Below are 19057 nucleotides of genomic sequence, written 5' to 3'. Positions count from 1 at the left end.
GACACATATTTGTATAAAAAGTAGATACAGGCTTTCTAGATTGTTGGCCTTAAAGGTCTGTTATTGTTGCTTAAGTTTGTCCTTGCCTTTAAAAAAAATACTGTCTTCTGTGGTCACCACATTACCATGTTCCCTATGCTCACTCTGAATTGTACCAAAATGCTGATAATCACGACACACACACAATGCATAGTTTGCATTGAGCTTTGGAGGTTCACCTGAGCTTTGTCCATCTACCTTCAGAAAGGAAGGCCTCAAGGAGTCCCAGAACTTAGGGAGGGGATGCCCAGCTCAGAGGTGCTGAGTCAGCGCTTGTGAGAGATCACCTGGCCTCATGGTAACTCAGATGAAGTCAGCGCCCTGCTGCTGAGCTCACACAGGTGTTAGCTAAGTGCTGAAAGGAACTTCTACCTTCTCCTGAGTCACCTCTGGCAGTTCTGGAGGCACTGTAATCTTGGCATCAGCAGGAGGCTGTAAAGTGCTTTTGTTCCCAAGCTTTACAGAAATTACAGAGGCTGTACATGTGTGGGTTTGGCTGTCATTGAAATGATCAGATTTCATCAGCCGTGCATTGTGTGCAGAATCCCTGTTCGCCTCTGTCACAAAGAGGGGACCCACAGTGAATTCTGGGATCCTTCCCTACCATGAACCAGGCCCTGTTGGTGGCCAGGCAGCTGAATGGGGAGCAGAGACAATTTGTTACCTTCTCCCTTTCCCACCGCCTCTCTTGTTGGAGGTTGGATGGATGGCTCAAGCGGGGTGACAGAAAGGGGTCAGCCAGCAGAGAAGAAGGGAAGGCAGGAACAAAGGCTTGCAGGGCTCCAGTTTCAGACCTAGAGCTGGGTCTTCAAATACTGTTACACAGAACGCCCCAAAACTGGCTGTCAGAAGGGAGAGAAGTGGTTAACATGAAGCCAGACAAGCTCTTCTTCAGGGCTGGAGGAAGAAGGGAGAAGGAAATGATATGTCCACAGCCTCTCATGGAAGCTTCTGGCAGGACAGACACCTCCTAGAAGCAACCCATTGACTCCCATCAAGGATAACAAGGCAGGCCACAGAAAAGTGCACATCTTCCATGCAAAGATTTGTCTTATTTTGTTTTGTTTTGTTTTGTTTTCAGCTTCCTTCCACTTCACAGAGTGTTCATTTCCTGAGAGCCGGGACTGGTGCATTTTATTCGCAGGAAACTGTGAAGAACTTCCTCTCTTCTTTTTCCTCTGTTTTCATCTGGACCTTTCACACCACAGGTCTCTTTAATCTCCACCTCCAGCTCTCCAGCTAGGAATATAAAGCTCTCAAAGGTTCTGGGGCACGAAACTGAGGACAACCTCTGTGCATCAGAAGTCCTTTTGTGGTTGGGAAAACCCTGAACAGAAGCAAGATTCTTGATTTGTAGTCCTGCATATGTATTCTTTTTTTTGTCTAAACCACAACTAACTATCCACTGCAAAAAATTAGATCTTTGGTAGCTGGCAAGGAATATACATAAGGAGAGACGTACTGACCTGAGTTTCCATGGGAGGAAACATGGACATTCAAAAATGTGTCCTCTGAAAAGCCTTCCCAAGCACTACCCTCTTTACAGTAGCAATTCTTTCTTTAAAAATATTTATTTTATATTCTGACCACAGTTTCATCTCCTTCATCTCCTCCCAGTCCCTCCCTCCACCTTCCATCCACCCCTCTTCTGTTTCTACTCAAAGAAGGACAGGCATCCCATAGATATTGACAAAATATGGCTTATCAAGTTACAGTATATATATATATATATATATATATATATATAATTTTTAACTTATTTATATATTATATGTGAGTGTTCTGCATGTATCAGATCCTATTATAGATGGTGGTGAGCCACCATGTGGTTGCTGGGCATTGACCTCAGGACCTCTAGCAGTCAGTGCTCTTAGCCTCTGAGCCATCTCTCCAGCCCCTACAGTAGCAACTCTTGAGGGTGGCACCCAAACAGAAACATCCATGTGGCTTGGGCAGGTGGGGTACCAGTGTCAGGGAGAATGCATTCTTTTTCCTTGCACACTTCAAAGAGGAAGAACGCGAAGTTGAGTGGGTAGGGAGATGGGGGAAACTGGGATGAGTCTGAGGAGGGGAAGAATATGATCCAAATATATTATATGAAAAAATTCTAATAATAATAAAGGGAAGTTACTGGAGAAGAGTGGAGCCTGCCTCATTGGTCACCTTGCTGGTTCGGGGAACATTGGCCAACTGAAATTAAAAAAAACAAAAACAAAAACAAAAAACATAAGCCCAAGTACTGATGCTGGGGTTCCATCTCTTGAGACACCTCTGACCTTTATCCGTCCCAACACAGACACATGACCTGAATGAAGTTCCTAAGATGGCTTGGGATTCAGGAAAAGCTTGTGTTTACAAAACACAGGACAGGCACTGCAGCGCTGCCAACAAGGGATCAGTGTGTGCGCAGGCAGAAGCTGCCGAGTCCCAGCCTGCGCAGCCAGCGTTCTGCCCTATTGTGGGGACAGGAAGAATGCTGGGCACTGATTGTACTGGATTTTGATAAGAGGCAGAGTGCACTGTGCCTCTGGGGAGAGCTCGCGAAAAATCTTGGAAGGTCAGTCAGTTAGAACCTGCCAGGTGGGGCATTGAGGCCAGGTGCCTCCTTCTTCAGCTGCTAGGTCAGGGAATTAGGCTATAACAGTTTCTTTTCTTTTTTCTTTTTTTATAAATATAATAAAGTCCATCCCACACAGAGAGCAAGCAGCGTTTTAGCTAAGGAAATATAGTCATCTTCAAAGTTTCAGCTCTTTTCTTCCAGAACGTCAAGGACAAAAGTGAGAAGAGAGAAAGGTGCAGACTGACAAAGACCATGGGACACAAGCCTTGCTGCCACCCAGGACTGCAAATATAAATATGAAGACAGAGCGTGACTCTGTCAGACATCTCCAAGGGAAGCCCTGTTCCCAGGAAAAGCCCTTCTGTCACTTGATGGCACTGAGTGAGAAGGAAGACAGGAAAGAGGAGAAATGAAGGAAGGAGAGCCAACGGGGGGATCTTTTTTCAGAACTTGTTTTGCCTTTCCTTGTGATTTGGTCCCTCTTCCATCTGTCTGAGCTTACTTCTCCCATCCAAGCTGCCTGTCTGGCCAACAGCCCTCAGACCTTTGGAAACATGGATGTGTCCCGTTATCATCTCTAACACATCAGTCAACCTTTAGTTGCTTGTAATGAAATCAGGTGGTCAAACTGAATGCTGCTTCAGGCTCTTAGAGATGCAATGGCTTTGCTCCCCATTCTCACGCCACCCTCTTACTTGGGGTACACATCTCAGTCACTTCACTGGTGGCAGGAAGAGAGTGTTGTGTGGGCCCAGAGAGCATCTATACCAAGCAAGGTCAGCTTTCATCCAGGCGAAGCTCCAAGGGTTAGGCCACAGTTCCTATCAGCCTAAGTCTTTCCCACAATCCTCTTCAGTCCAGAATCCAAGGGAGGCATCTGGTGGCCTCCAGAAGAGATGAACACAGTGACACAGAGCAGAGGCTTCTGGTGTCACAGGTACGAACCCCAGCTCTACCACTTCCAAACCACGTGGCCTTGGGTAGATTATGGTGGGCCTCTCCCTCAGACTCACAATACATAAGATAGAAATAATAAGCATGGTTGCTTTAGGGGTGTGAGCTATGAATGGGAAGCATTTAACTCATTGCCCGGTGCAATGGGAAAATGGTAGCATGTTCCTACAAAAATGGCTGCTACTCACTAAACAGTAACAGTTAAAAATACTCCCCTTCCTTTTCTCCGTGCTCTCCACACCTACGACTGCCCTTTGCTAAGTATGGACACCGACAGGGTTGTTCTTTGCCATATCTATGCGGATTGCTAGCCTTGCCACTAAGTCCCATGCAGGTCCAATGTGAGCATCCAGAGTGAGTCTCGCGTGGCTCACCCAGGATCCTACAGCAGCGCCGTGCGATGTGAGAGCCTGTTCTTTAAACACGGCAGCTGACTTCCCCAGAAATATCCCAAAAATCCATTTTGTGTCCTCTCCATCCTGCCATACCCCATCCTTCTCTGGGGATTATCGTCAACTTCATCTCAGGTATGACCACCTGACTCTGCGTTCCCCTATGAAAAAAGGACATCAACACAGGTCACCTTAATGTCTGTCCTCTTTCGTGCTGCCTCATCCTCTTACTCACACACCCAGCCTCGTTCCTCTGTGACCACAGCTCTGAGGTAGACCGTGTTCTTGGCACCGATCATCCTGAGTTGTGTGTCCCCAGCTTCGCCACCGGGAAGGGTTGTGAAAGGACAGAGTTGGCAGCTGTACTTCCCAACTGGGTCAGGCTCTACCAGGGTCAGAAGCAGAAGGTAGGGGCCTGCAGCATGCATCCACGGGGCACATTCTGTCACCCTCTCCGGGTGGCCTTCAGGCCGTGTGCCCATAATGAGGCTGGCCATCATGGCCGGAAGCCAACCTCTGCTTTACCATCCTGTGTCCTTTCTCTGTCTTCCTCTCCTAGATCTCTCTTTAGAGCCATGAAATGCCTTCCTCCTGTCTCTCAGTGGCTCCCCGGAATACTGATAGGGGAGTCTTACGGCTTGATTGCCTTCCCTTCTGGCTTGGCAGCAATAGCTGCCAGGTCTGTCTGCCTTTTGTTTAAGGTCCCGAAATGGAATGAAAGGAGAAGGTCATTCTGTTTGCCCAACAGCCAAATCCAGCTATTAACTAGAACATACAGTGTTTTCTGACTCCTGGGAGTGAATGCTATTGTCTAATTGCTCGGTTTATGTAACTAGCCCTCTTCCTAAGAAATCAGGCATTTTGTCCACACAGAGTATTCTGTTCTGATGCTGTCTTGCTCACAGATGAAGATATTTGCTGGACACTTGGATCAGATTATCAGGTTGTTTCCCACAGTTTGTGGGATCATGTTAAGAACTTCTCAGTGACACATTCAGAACTATAGGGAGCTGCAATTGTGTAGCATGGCTGAACTTTTACTTGTGTTGTTTGTTAGGAAGGCATCGATTCATCCTCTACAGATGGCATTCGGTTACAATGTCCATTCTGTTTGCTTTCATTCAGCTAGTCATATCATATGGATTAATTACAAAGCAAGAAGGGGACTCATTAGCCATTGACTACAAATGCTTATTTTGTGTATGGATGTGAGGCAAATGTAGACCTTGGCACAGTCTAACACTTGTTCGGAAACTGTATTTTATAAGTCATATTAAATAAACACAATATATTTAAGTTTCTAAAAGAGAAATCAGGCATTCTGAAATAGGATAAATAATTATTGCCACTGCTTTATGTTTTAATGGATTCCAAAGCACTTTTGGATCCAAATTGTCTCAGCATTCATCATTATACAGAGCTAGTTTAAACTCTGTCACCTAGAACAGCTTCGCACTAACACCTCCAAAAAGGTATTCAGCCTACAAGACGTGATCAGTCCTACACCAGACACCACTTTGACAGGAAGTTCCTTTGGCACCTGTCGTCCTTCTCAGGAATCTCCTTCGTGTGGGTGTTGTGGGTGAAATCGCACACAAGGCCCTGAGTTCTTGTTTTAAAATTGACTCAGAACAGATTTGCTGTCAAACTTGTTTTTCAAAGAACACTCCCATCACTCCACAATCAAGGTCTGGGGCTGTGAGGGCAGAAAGGGTTTTGTTCTCTTCCCTGGCTGCAAAGGGAATAACAGACAGGCCAGACGAGCCTCAGGGTCCAGGCCGGCCTGGGTCTTTAGACTCTTTTCTTAGAGGCTAGGGGTAGAACAAGATGGAGCTCCAGAGAGTTTGAAACTAGACTCCCATCTGGCATCCCCTGAGGACAGCTTTGTGCCAGGCACTTGACGCAGATATTGTCACGTGCTTCTTGTAACATACAAAGTATGGGGAGAGCCCCATTTTATATCTGAGCCATCTGAGTTCCAGAGATGTTAATAGGCGTTCGGGGCTGCTCAGCTGCACAGGCTGCAGCTGACATGCGCATGCAGGTCAGGAACAGCCAAGTCTAGCAGTGGCCCTCTGAAGTCCACCCCATGTATCCTTCCTGCTCTGCAGACATTCTCTTGAGAGAAGCTTTAACAAACCTGGCCAGCACCACCCAGTACACCTCACTCTGAAGCTGCCCTCTCCCCTAGACTCTGTGTCCTGGAGCTTCCTAGTTTCTCCACTTTCCTCGGGGAATGCAAGATGAGACTGAGACACCCCCGCCCCCACGCCTCTTCTGCCCTCCCTTCACAGTGAGATTTACATTTGGGATGGACCCAGCTCCCCTAGGCCCCTCACTCACTCTCTGTGGTTTACAAAGTGCTTTTGTTGGCCCTATAAACCACCTGCTTCCTTTGGTAAATATGTTCAGTATCTCCTGCAGCCACATGCTTCGCCTTCTTGGCAAACTTTTCCATTTGGACCATCGTCGGGACGAAGGCCAGTAGAGGGAAGGTCTATTTTAAGAACGACCTTAGACAGGGACTGTTAACTTACTGGAGTTAACATTTGAGTCCATTAACGACAAGGACAAATTGGGGGGGGGGTGTTTTCTGATAAAGCATGTAGGCGTCCATTCACAGCAGTAGGGCCAGGGTGTTCTCCAGGATGGTAAGTCCCTCCAGCTCTGCCTCTGGTAGAATGTGTGCCCTGGCCCACGTCAGGTCCAAGACTAGTAGGAAAGATTCTCTTAACTCTCCAGTTCTGCATGTCTAGAGAGAATAGGAGTGTAGGAACTGTAATCCATTCCCCACAAAAATCCATTAGGGCCCACCCCAATACCTCCTCTTTACAATGGTTCCTGTCTTAATAGTCAACCCTTTCTGGCCTCTTCAAGTCTAGTTCCTCTCTCCTGTCATTTTGGATCCCCCTTATCTCAGAATGAGTCTTATTGGTAGCCCAGGCTAGCCTCAAACTTGCCCTAGTCCTCCTGAATGCTGGGAAGTAGAGGCATGAGTCACCATGCCAAGGTAGAGCTTTCTTCTTTCTCTGTTTCATGGCCAGAAGCCATAAAACCTGGCAAGTGACACCAAGCTCATAGGCGGCAGTATGTACGGCCACCTGGGGGTCTCATGCCCACCACTGATCCTCAGGCCATTCCTCCAAAGGAGTGACAGCTCAAGGGTTGGAGGTCCCCATATCCACATCTGACCTTCATGTCATGCATCTTTTCCTGCTTTCTTAGTGATAACTGGTATTATTTTAAATCCACAATGTAGATTGAATGAGATGGTCTCAGCTCTGTTCACTCACCCACCCTTCTCTCTCTCATCTATTCTTTCACCAAACAGTCTTGCCCGCCTTCCCACCTTCTTCCCTTTATCCTCACATGTCACTGAGAGCTCTCACCCCAGCCTGCACCCCATACAGATGTGGTTAGTCATCTCTGTGTGGTGCTTGATATCTCAGGTACAAAAGTGAGCTTGTCAATCACTCAGATTTATACCCTTATTAAACTAAACAATAAGCAGAGAGGTTCTCCAGAGATTCATATGCTTAGTCAGGAACTGGCGTGGCAGTGGTGTTATGCATGCCAGCATGTAAATCAGGAGCATATTGCAGAATATTGACATCAAGGGGGGCAGGGGCTGATGGCCAAATGAGGAGCATTGCATAAATCATAGTTTTAAGTTTTACAGTTAATGACAAGGATGGCATCAGTACAACACTGGAAGCAGGTGTTGGGCAGACAGCCTTGTGTAAGGGTGTGGTGGCATGTATGCAGAGACATGTGCTTCTAGCAGAGTCTTCTGGGACAGTTCTTGTTATCAGGGGCCATGCAAAGCCTCATCTCCTTCACAGATCTCTCAGCTTTGCTAAGGTTTGACACAAGTGACTCCATTTTGTTTCTGACATCTTTTGTAATCTTAAGGAATACTTGCCTTTGTATTTGCTCCCCTGACTACTGCTCTGGGTGCTGCCATTAACACCTAGGTTGGAGGACTTGCCTCTGGTGCTCCATCGCACAGCCTGGGGAGAGCCTATGACGTTAGACTCTATCCACCCACTTATCCTTAGGCATTGTTTCCTAGTTAAAGCCTCTTAGAAAGTGTTCCCAACTCTTCCTCCCCCTTCACTACAAGCACTGTGGTTTCTGAACTTGCCTGTCATTTCAACTGTTTGTCTCAGCCTCCTGCCTAGGCTCCCCATTCCCAGTCCTCACTTGTTTGTCACGGTGTGGCCAGTCTTCTTGCCTCCTCGTACACTTCAGACAGGTCATACTCACCGCCAACACATTTACCCAGCTACCCACAATGTCCCAACTGTCCCAGGCTACCAGCGTTTCTCTTGGCACCCCAGGTGCTCGAATGCCTCTGAGTGTGTGTGCTGACTGTGTGATCAGGCGTGATTGTCCTCTTTGTCATGGATCCTGCCCTGTTCTTCATCTCATCAAAAGCCACCTCTTCCATGATGCTGCTCCTCGCCTTCCTACCGCCAGGCCCAGTGCTGTTTGCTCAGTCCTGCAGGCTCTCAGAGCACTTCGCCTATGTATGTTCTTTTCAGTGCCTCCAGTGTGTGTTACAGTTTGTTTGCCTCTTCTCTGGATCTGCACCTTGATGGAAAGATGCAGCCTCTGTCACCTGTACTCCCCTAAGATTAGTGCACTGCCTTGCGTTCACCAGATACCATATGGACTTTGTAAGGGTGATGGAGGATCGTTCCCTTTTTGTTTAATTGATATTGTTTATTGATGATTTCTTAAGTATCATGTTTGCATGATACTTCTTCTCCCTCTAAAGCCTCCCACATTCCCCCATGCTCCCTCTGACATTCATGGCCTTTTCTTTAGTTAATATTGTTACACACACACACACACACACACCCACACACATACATACACCTAGACACACAGACCACAGACACACACATACGTACATACACAGCAGTTGGGTTCATTTAGTTTTATTCTTATGTACATGGATTTAAGGCTAACTGCTTAGGATTGGATAACCTATCTGGAAACTCATCCCTAGAGAAGAATGATCCTCCCCTTTTCAGCAGTCACTGGCTGCCTCTCATTTAGAGGTGAAGCCTTGTGAAATTTCTCCCATCCACTTTGGCATGTCAACTGGGATTGTCCCTATGCAGGCCTTGTTGAAGCAATGCCTGTCTAGAAGACACTATCCCATAGCAGTCATCCTGGTCCTCTGGCTCTTGCATTCTTTCTGCCCCCTCTCCAGCGATTTATTTTCCTGAGCCTTCTATGTAGGGGTTGCATTGTAGATGTATTCATTGAGGTTGGACATCCCATGGTCGGTTGCTCCCTGTTTTTGACAAGTGTCAGATAGTCTCCAACATTGCAGAGAAGCCTCTTTGATGAAGGGTGAGAGCTACACTGGTCAGACAGGTTGGTCAGACTTTCTCGTCATGTGGAGGATGATTGTGTCTAAAGAGCTCAAGTCAAGGTTTTTGTTTTGTTTTGTTTTTTGTTTTTGTTTTTGTTTTTTAATCAAGCTTATTGGGCTGGAGACGCAACAGTCAGAGTGTGTGCTCATGTTCCCAGTGCCCATGTAGACAGCTCACAACCACCTATTACTGCAACTCCTGGGTGTTTGATGCCTCTGGCCTCTGAACTTATGTACCCACACAGAGATACACAGAGGTACACGTAATTAAAAATAAAATATATTTTCAAAAAATTAAATCAATATTATTCAAAAAGATTGATCAGAATCCCAAGAGAAGGTGTCCAACAGCAGTGGGTCATCCTGCCCCATGCTAGAGGTGTGCTCTCCAGAGAGTCACACTGGGTGGGTCGTCCTGCCCCATGCTAGAGGTATGCTCTGGGATTTTGTCATCCTTAGACAAAAAGCCTTAAACAAGGCCTTTTGCTCTCTGCTCTGTGGAAGTTCGGATTCAGTGCCAGGGGCAGGGACAAATGAACAGAGTCAGGCAGCAGTGCTTCTGCCACCCTGTGATCTAGAGTCCTGCACTGACCCCTTTTCCCAGAAGAACAAGTTGCACCCACACATTCACAGAATGTCCTCTCTCCCATCACTGGCAGGCCCGGGAATTTCCCACAAGCCATCTGGGTCTTTTTTCTGTGTTCCTTTTTTTTTTTGTCTCAAGTTTATTTTTTTTTAAATTTCATTATTAGTTGTCAGTGAGCTTTTAGATTTGCAGTTGCCTGTCCATCAGGGATTGTACCCTGCTCACATAACCACGGAGAGAATCTTCTCTCTCTCTCTCTCTCTCTCTCTCTCTCTCTCTCTCTCTCTCTCTCTCTCAGGAAATTTTTCTATCTTCCTGAAGAAATAAGTTAGAAATAAGTTTCTCAGGCGAGACCACAGGCAGTATGAACTCCTGGCCCTTATGTAACGGAGTAACTTACATGCATTTCTGAAACTCATACTGACCACTGTAAAGGCCTGGGGTAGGTATGTATAAGCTACTGGGACTGAACCTGTGACTATTTGAAAACTTATTTTATTTTGAGTCCTACCTCCAATCTAGCACCCTAGATCTCCTAATTCTTTGTCACTTGGAGAAAGGAAAAGCCATTAAACTCCATCAGGATCTTCATTCTTTACTGCTCCCCTTTGACACTTTCTTTTCTTTTTTTAGTGTTTTGCAAAGTAGATGCCATGGGATTGCCGTTTGCAGAGGCTCTTTTGCCACTTTTCCCTTTAGCCTTGATCCTTCTCCTTTGAACCAACACTGGGAGCTTTACGTGACTTCCTGACATGGCCCAGATGTCACCATCTTCTGTGTCTGTATCAGCAACAAGATTTTCTATGGAAAATCTTTAAATTTACTCAGTAAATTCAGCCCCAAACAGTTTCTATAAACACGGCCTTACTTTTGTTTTGTGCTTATAAAGTCTAACTTAAGAAAAGATATCTGGGGCCTGTCAAGACTTGTCCTTACTTTGTTTATAGATAACTTGATTTAGAGTCCAGAGGTGTAGCTCAGTGGTAGGGTACTGGCCTCATCCTCACAAGGCCCTGGGTTTGATCCCCAGCAGGGGAAATTAAGGTTGGAAGAAACACAAAGAAACTTAAAGTAACTTGATTTAAATAAAACTACAAATTTTTTGCTTTGCTTCCTTCCTACGGTTCTGGGGTGGGATTTGGCACCTTGCTGTGCTAAGTAAGCACTCTAGCGCTAAACTATACCCACACCTTTGTGTCGTTGCTCTGTTTTTGTCTTACTTTAAGTCCAGGTTGACTTAGAATCACCACCTTCCTGCTTCAGTCTCCAATGGGGTTACAGGCATGTGCTACCACCATGCCCAACACAAACAAAACTCTTTATTCAAGTTCAGCATTTTGTTTTGTTTTTAATGAGAAATCATTTGAAATTAAAAATGATATTCTGGCCCTGAAAAGTGAATTATTCTCTGAGTCCTTCATTAAGAAATAATGAAAATACCAAGACCATTTGTAAGAAGCAGAGGAGTCGACCCAAATGCCTAGGAGCTGAATATAAGAATGTCTCCCAGTCTATATGAAGGTGGAAGATTTGTATTCAAACAGCACTTGACTGTGTGGCATTTTCTTTTAGCTTTTGGTCTCTGCAGTCATGCATTCTCATCTATAAACCCATTTCAAAACAGAAGAGAGGCATCTTGTATGCAGAAAACGTTCAACCGTCTTAGCCACAGAAAGACAAGCAAGCAACGCACTTTGGTTTTTCCTAGAACCGGACATAGAAGTTTTAAGAGTTTTTTTTCACCCTTGCTGCCATTTTATAGAGATCTCAACAACAATGACTCTCACTTTTCTCTGTGGTCTTAGGAGAGAGCAGGAACCCTGGCCAGCCCTGTGGGCCTCAGAACAATGGCACAGCTGTTCCTAAAAGTAGCCCTATTCAGAACCTGCTTGCTGTCCACAAGGAAAGGCATCCTAATTCATAAGGAGTTGCCTTTCTCTACAGAGGAAAAAAAAACACCTGGTATTTACAGAAAAGAAAATTGGACCCTTCAGCCTTCTTTTAGTGGCCATGCCTGAAATGGCAGTGGGGAAGGCCAAAAATCCACTCAGGCAGTCTCGACTTTAAGGCATGATTCATACTGCCTGTGCTGCCCAGAATGGAAAATCCAGCTAGTGAGCAAAATCAGCCAAAAAACCTCCCAGGAGCTTCTTTGCCAAGGCTGGTGCCCGCTGTCTTGTGACGGGGTTGTATATGAAAGGATGAATGACCCTCTCTTTCTTGTACTCTCCTAGTTCATGACCAAGAACCCTACCATGCGCTTGGGCAGCCTGGCTCAGGGAGGCGAGCACGAGATCCTAAGACATCCTTTCTTTAAGGAAATCGACTGGGCCCAGTTGAACCATCGCCAACTGGAACCGCCTTTCCGACCCAGAATCGTGAGTATCTAGGTCCTTGTAATAGATGTTCCCTTTTCTCCAGGTGAAAAAAAAATCCATGGAAAAGCTGATATCTCCCATAGGATGACAGTGGAGATTTGCCAGCCCCTCCTGCAGACGGAGACTGGACAGGTTGCTCCTGAGACAATATGTTGATTGCATCTCACTAAGCTTTCACCTCTTGTTCGCCCTACCTCTACTGTCCCTTAACCTAAATCAAAATATCCCAGCATCTAATATGCCCTAAGCTGTTTTTTAAGTTTCCCTAAATTCTAGAGTCTAGCAGAATTGAACTGATTATCAAGTTCTCATGCTTCTTGGGTCATCATCTGTACCTTTCCCAAGCCCTAAAAATAGATAGATAGATAGATAGATAGATAGATAGATAGATAGATAGATAGATAGATAGATAGATAGATAGATAGATCGATCAAATTTTAAAGGTACAAGGTACTCCTTCACTGAGCCTGGCTCCTTGGCCTACACAGTTTGTCATAGCTACTGTGACAAAGGACTCAGGCCAGACAGGCGGAGACCCTTTGGTGAAATGCTGAAGATACCAACGGTACCAATCTAAGCCACAAAGCCCGAGGGTGGCCCATCTCATAGCCTTTGAGCTGAGTGTACATAGATGCCTCCAGAGCTGGAGGACAGAGAAGCCTGGCTCAAAACAGATCAAGACTATCGGGGAGGAACCATGGTCTGAAGGTAGAGAAAGAAATGTCCTGGGGTCATGTGAGAGAAGTGGGAGGCCTGACAGTGATTAAGAAGAAAGAAAGGGGTCTCTTCGGCATCCGTTTATAAAGATGCCATTTACACAGCTCTTCAGAACGAAGTGAGCTTAGCCGTCACCAGCCTGTCAGGCTTTGGCTGTCCAGCAGCCGGGGAACCCAACAGCTCCAGCCCATAGTAATGGGATAGACACCTTTTGCCCTGAGCTCAGTGACACCGTGAAATCACTTGAGAACCCCTTCTCACACGGGGAGAATGTGTGCAAACAGTAAGTGAGGTGAGCATGAGTTTACTCGACTTCTGGACAGATGTGATCAGGCAGGCCCCGTCAGCAGGGCCTGAAGGATCATGGGTGAGTGAGTGAGCAAGTCGGGGTGACCACATTTATTCTTTAGCCTCCCGGTGTAAGGCTGTTGCACTTGGCAGGAGTCGGTGACTAGAGGGCAGGACCTGGGATGGGTGACTTGGTGGTTGGCAGAGGTCATAAAAATATGCACATGGGGGACTGGCCATAAAGCACCGCTAAGTCGCAGTCATCAGAACCATAAATGATGCTGCTAACCAATGAAGAGCAGCTCTCTGAAATTCTTGGAATGGGATGCAACCCACATGAGAGGCAAAAATCCCAGGTACTATCTGTATATACGATGTGACCATGGTTTTCTTTTTTTTTTTTTTTTAACAGAAATCCCGAGAAGATGTCAGCAATTTTGACCCAGACTTCATAAAAGAAGAGCCAGTTTTGACTCCGGTCGATGAGGGACATCTTCCTATGATTAACCAGGATGAGTTCAGGAACTTTTCCTTTGTGTCTCCAGAATTGCAGCCATAGCCTCTGGGGAGTGACAGTCATGGGGGAATGTGGATTTTTTTTTCCAGGAATTTCTTTTGTGGGAATTCCTCAGCATCCGCCTTAGAATACCATCACCTTCAAGGAGCAAATGTTCACAACTCCTCGAAGGGTGGAGCTTCAAGAGAGCCACTCTCTCAAGTCCCAAGGAGCCATGGTACATTTCTGTAATTGAGACTGAGATTTTACAGAGATGTGCGCTGCTCGACCCATGAGTCTACACGGCTATGTCAGGCTTGGGGTAAATGACAGAAACCAAAAGGGGAGACAGAAGGAAGAATATAGTAGGTTCTGGAAATTTTGACCCTAACAGGCTTTCTTACTTCAAGAGACCAGTCTAGAGTTTCTGTGAACCACTTTACATTCTTCTTTTAACCCAATATTGTGGTCTGCAAAAGACTACATGCTAATGAAGAATTGAGGGCTCTCTCTGGGGAAATGAATGGCATTCCAAGTAGAGTGACTTACTCTGAAGAAACAGAAGATGGGTGTCCCTCAGGCTCCCAACCTAAAACCCAGTATTGAGAAGGAGATTGGGCATCATGACAACTGTCCATCTCTTCCTTTCAGTAACTAGCTATTTATTGAGTGTCACACAAGAAGGGGCCATGATCGCCCTTAGTGTGCGCGATCGAGCCACCTCCATGACGCTTTCCTTCGTCCTCGGGTCCACCGAGTCATGTCTGCGCTCTGTGAAAGACCTCTGCACGTGGCACAGGCCTGGTGTCTTTGTCTGCACATGCTCTCTTGTTTATAGAAAGGCCGCCACCACAGAACCGTGGCCAACAGACAGTGGTCTATGGCATGCCACCTGTCAGCTGGTGGGATCTGATGGCACCCACCTCATCCCAGGCTGACTCACTGGAGAAGCATGGCACACCATTCACGTCCATGAGAATACACATGTGGCTGATCTGTTGGCAGTCTATTTAAGTTATGTTTTCAGAGACAAGGTTGTTTGATACACACATTATCAGTTAAAAATGGATCTTGGAAACAATGCCGGTGGCAAAGACGTTTCATGTGTAACCATATATACAGTTGAAAGGTTTGAATGGCTGGAAATAAAGGCATTTTGTAGCAAAAGGACATTTTGTGTAAAGAATGACTTGCTCTCTCCCCCACTCAGAGAATAGATTTCTAATCAAACTCCAAAGCTTTTCACAGTTATTAGAGCCAAGGTCTGAAGGAAAAGACATAGAAGAGGCATTGGCATAGCTCCTTATACCCCTGAAGAGAGTATGGTCCATCTCACTCGTCCTTCCTCTTACCTGTGTCAAGAAGTGACTTCTGAGTATTGCAGCCAACTAATCCTCAAAATCTCAGTGCCTGGACAAGATGTTCCTTTATCATCCACATATAGTACACGTCCATGGCTCTCTGTCTTCTAATTGTGTCCTCTAGAAAGAAGAGCTCCTAAGGGCCACGGAGCAAGAAGAGAGATGGAGGAGATGTTTGCCATCTAAGCACCTCCTCAGAGGAATGCATGTAACCTCTCTTTCCATTTGTTTGGCAGATCGTGGCATCCTTAAAAATGCAAACGGCTGCGTTGGTGGTATAGTAGTGAGCATAGCTGCCTTCCAAAGATGCAAACGGCCTAGGAGGAGAATTAGGAAATGGCTGAGCCAGTACCACAGGTTCTTTTTTGGCATTCTGGGATTAAAAAAAAAATTTACTTCTGCATGAATAGAAAAGCTGTGAGCCTTTCTGCAGCTTAGCTTAGCACAGTTCAGTCGCTCTGCACGCCATGTTTGCGTGGTGGGCAAGAGTGAGTACTGAAGCCATCTTACAGCACAGTTCAGTCGCTCTGCAGGCCATGTTTGCATGGTGGGCAAGAGTGAATACTGAAGCCATCTTACAGCACAGTTCAGTAGCTCTGCACGCCATGTTTGCGTGGTGGGCAAGAGTGAGTACTGAAGCCATCTTACAGCTGACATCAGAAATGCTCAGTGGAGTTTATTGGCTTCCCAAAAATCTTGATTTTGGTAAGGAGTGAGCCTAGATCTAAAGTCTAAAGCTTTTCCTTCTACCCACAGCCTGCTGGGAGAGGCTGTAGGGTTTCATTCTGACTTGGGGCTTCTTTGTCTTTATGCCTAACACTCTTTATGGTTGCTTTATATAAAACCTGTTGTACAAATTTTAAGAGCATTTATTCATTCAATGCTCCTATGAAGCAAGTACTCTCGTCTTAATTGTACAGATGGGGAAACTGAGGCACAGGACAATTCCTTCCTTCCTTCTTTTTTTTTTTTTTTAAAAAAAAAAGAAGTCCAAAGTCACAGAACAAAAACATTTTAGGGCCAAGATGGGGATCAAGCAGGTTTTTTTTTTCCAGAGATTTTGCTTTTAGCTCAAATTAATAAGGCTTTCCAATTAAAACCAATTCTATTTACCCACCTTTGTGGGGTTCTGAGAGCAGTTCAAAGGGTGTAGTCTGGGGTGAGCTGGGAGCAGGAAATAAGCTGCCAGTCCACAGGAAGTTGTTAGTCATCCTTCCCCTGTGCAAACTTATAGATCTGCAGGGGAGATGGCTTAATTTGCAATCAAGGGTGGAAGCTCTCAGCCCTGATTCAGGAAACCGGGGCAGGCCCAGGTGATGCAATAGTGACTTCAATTTCCCCATCTTCCAGAAAAGTCTGGGTCACACTGGGTCTCATAAACTCCATTTGAACCCCCGGAGGCAACCTCTGAGCTTTAGCAGCGCAGAGTCCTCTTCTCTTCTTGGAGGTCTGTCTATGTTTTGGTAACTCCTGATCCCCCTTTCATGGGCTAGGCTGGAGCAAGAGTCGCAACTGCAACAGGAAGAAGGTGGGTGTGTCCAGCCACCCAGCAGCCCACGGCAGCTGCACAATTACAGCCGGCGTGCCTTCACTGCCAAGACAAGAGCAAGGATTGGAACACTCAAACTGGCACATGCTGGTCTTCACTGGATATAAAATGCCTCCGATACCCCAGTCACTCAGTCGTCCTTCCCAGGTCACCCTGATTGCTTCATCTGACCTAAACCGACCAGTCGCCTGGGATGCTCTGGCTCACGGCCACCCTGGCTCATATAATTCCTCCCTTTATATCGTCTGAAGATAAGAGTCTGCCCCACCCCCAGACGTGTGTGCAGGAAATGAGCCTACTAGTCATAGGTTCTCCTGGAAATGAGCCCTGTGGTCACAGGTTCCTCTGGGCTGGGCTGCAGGTTGGAAGAGGCAAACCCGAGCCCGGCTGTGGACAGAACGCTGTTAGAGCCCTTTCTTCCTGTGCTGAATTTGAACCAAAGCTGAGGGCGCCCCTGGGCTTCAGCCTGTCCCCATCCTCCCCCTACTCCTGGTCAATCATCTTTCCCTTTTCCTGTCCCCTCCTCTATTCTTCCTCCACTTGGTTTACAGAGCCAAACCTGCCACACAGCCAATTTCCCAATCAAAATGACTTAAGAATCTTCATCTATGTGTTTATTCTGGAGGTTCCCTTAGAACTCAGAAATGTCAGCCGCCCTTCCCGTGGATTTCTGCCTCTGTCATCACACTGTGGGCTCCTTCCCCAGCACAGACTACCTAGGAAAGTCACGAGAGGCCAGAGACCTCCAAGTGAAGAGAGCAGACTTAGTGGGCACAGCTGAGCCCACACACACACCTGGTGTTCTTAAGCCAAGGGAGTTGTTTCTCCGGTTTTAAGTGTTCTTGTCTGTGAAGCACAAATGACAGCGGCTATCTGCCCGGTGTGAATGCCTCAGTGACCGATGGATAGCATTTAGTCAGCACAAGGACACTGTGGGTGCCAGTGTTAGCTGGCATTCTACCAGCTGTTCTGTGGAGCTTGCGGTGTCCAACAGAAAATGGACGGGGTGGGGGGGGGGACACCCACACTCTTCACTCTTCATGCTCGTCTCATATAGATGTTGAGCCAGTTCCAACTTAAGGGGATTCAACCCTTCCGCTTGGCTTCAGAGCCTTCCCAGTTGCCTAAAGCTGCGGGAGTTCTGAATGAAGCCCCATACAGGATCAGTTTTAAGATTCAAATACAGCTCACTCTAAATCAACCAGGGAAAGAAATACCATGATTTTCCTCAGTGGCTTTTTCTCTCCAGGATGACAGGGATTCGTTTGCCCTGTTAGGTTTCACTACAAGATTCATTTGATTCACTTCTGACTAGCGCAAGGCCCACACTCATCCTGGGTACCTACTGGGCAACCTATGGATGGTCATTCAGCATGCTGTGTGACCAGTGTCCCGAAACAAAGGGACATTCAAGATGTTCAGTAAGTCTTGCCATGCCCAAGAGTCTGAAGCCAAAGACAGAACCCGTACCCTCTTCCCGTCAAGCAAGCTGTCTGAAGAAGTATTGTGCCTCAAGAGACTCCACAGACCTGTAGACTCCTCTGAACACAGCCCTAAATGTCCCTGCCACATGTCCTCTGCCCTTTCAGATCGCCACAGTTGCTGTCTGATGCCACCTAGGCAGGGCCTGACTGACAGAGACTTCATTCTTCCACAGCTCAAGAAGAATCTGGGTGAGACAAAGAGAAGGCTGTGCTAAGGCCAAGTGTGGACAGGTTCGAGTGAGTTACCAGAAGTCAGACAATCTTTAGAGACATTTCAAATTTAGAAGCTAGCAAAAGTCTAGTCATCATTTGACCCAACAGTGCCGAAAATATCCTGGGTGACCTCTCATGGTCTTCCAGCCTGGATTGCTACGGGCTAACTGAACAGGTGGCTATGCTCAATGCGTCTCTCTACCCTAACTGATAATTGTCCTGTCGTCCATCAAACCTCTGCTTGAATCTACTTTGTCTCTGGGCAACCTTTATCTCTTAACCTCCTCTCCACAAGTACCTTGTGCTCTCTCAGTCTCAAGATTCTTTTTAGACACACACAGATCACTCATTCTCATGGTCACATGCCTCTTACACCGTTGCCTTTCCTATTTCCCACGCTTACTCAGGCACAAATAAAGAGAAGAGAAATAGAAAGTGAAGAAGAGCACAGAAAACCTTCGCTTCCTTGGTAGCAGATGCTAACAGCAGTTGCTAGAGAGAAGGTAGGACTCCAGAGTGTTTGTTCTTCCTCTAAGGCAGTGGTTCTTAACCTATAGGTCGTAGCCCCTTTGGGTCGAACAACCCTTTCACAGGGGTCATCTGAGACCATCAGTAAACACAGATATCTACAATTCATAACAATAGCAAAAGTAC

General features: G+C 46.4%; 1 protein-coding gene across 1 annotated transcript in view; it reads left to right on the top strand.

The window, feature by feature from the left end:
• Window positions 1-14966, top strand: part of Prkch (protein kinase C eta) — a 202015-nt gene extending 187049 nt beyond the window's left edge. Inside the window, exons 13-14 of the mRNA XM_048415632.3 lie at window positions 12152-12295; window positions 13713-14966. Of these exons, the coding sequence (XP_048271589.1) occupies window positions 12152-12295; window positions 13713-13859 (291 nt within the window). The 3' untranslated portion in view covers window positions 13860-14966. The remainder of the gene's footprint in view (window positions 1-12151; window positions 12296-13712) is intronic.
• The last annotated feature ends 4091 nt before the right edge of the window (window positions 14967-19057 follow it).

The sequence above is a fragment of the Myodes glareolus genome, chromosome 11 (assembly GCF_982192425.1).
Source record: "Myodes glareolus chromosome 11, mMyoGla1.1, whole genome shotgun sequence".
NCBI classification, from domain to species: domain Eukaryota; kingdom Metazoa; phylum Chordata; class Mammalia; order Rodentia; family Cricetidae; genus Myodes; species Myodes glareolus.
Note: the sequence above shows the minus strand (reverse complement) of the source record. Positions and strands in the feature narration are given on the sequence as shown.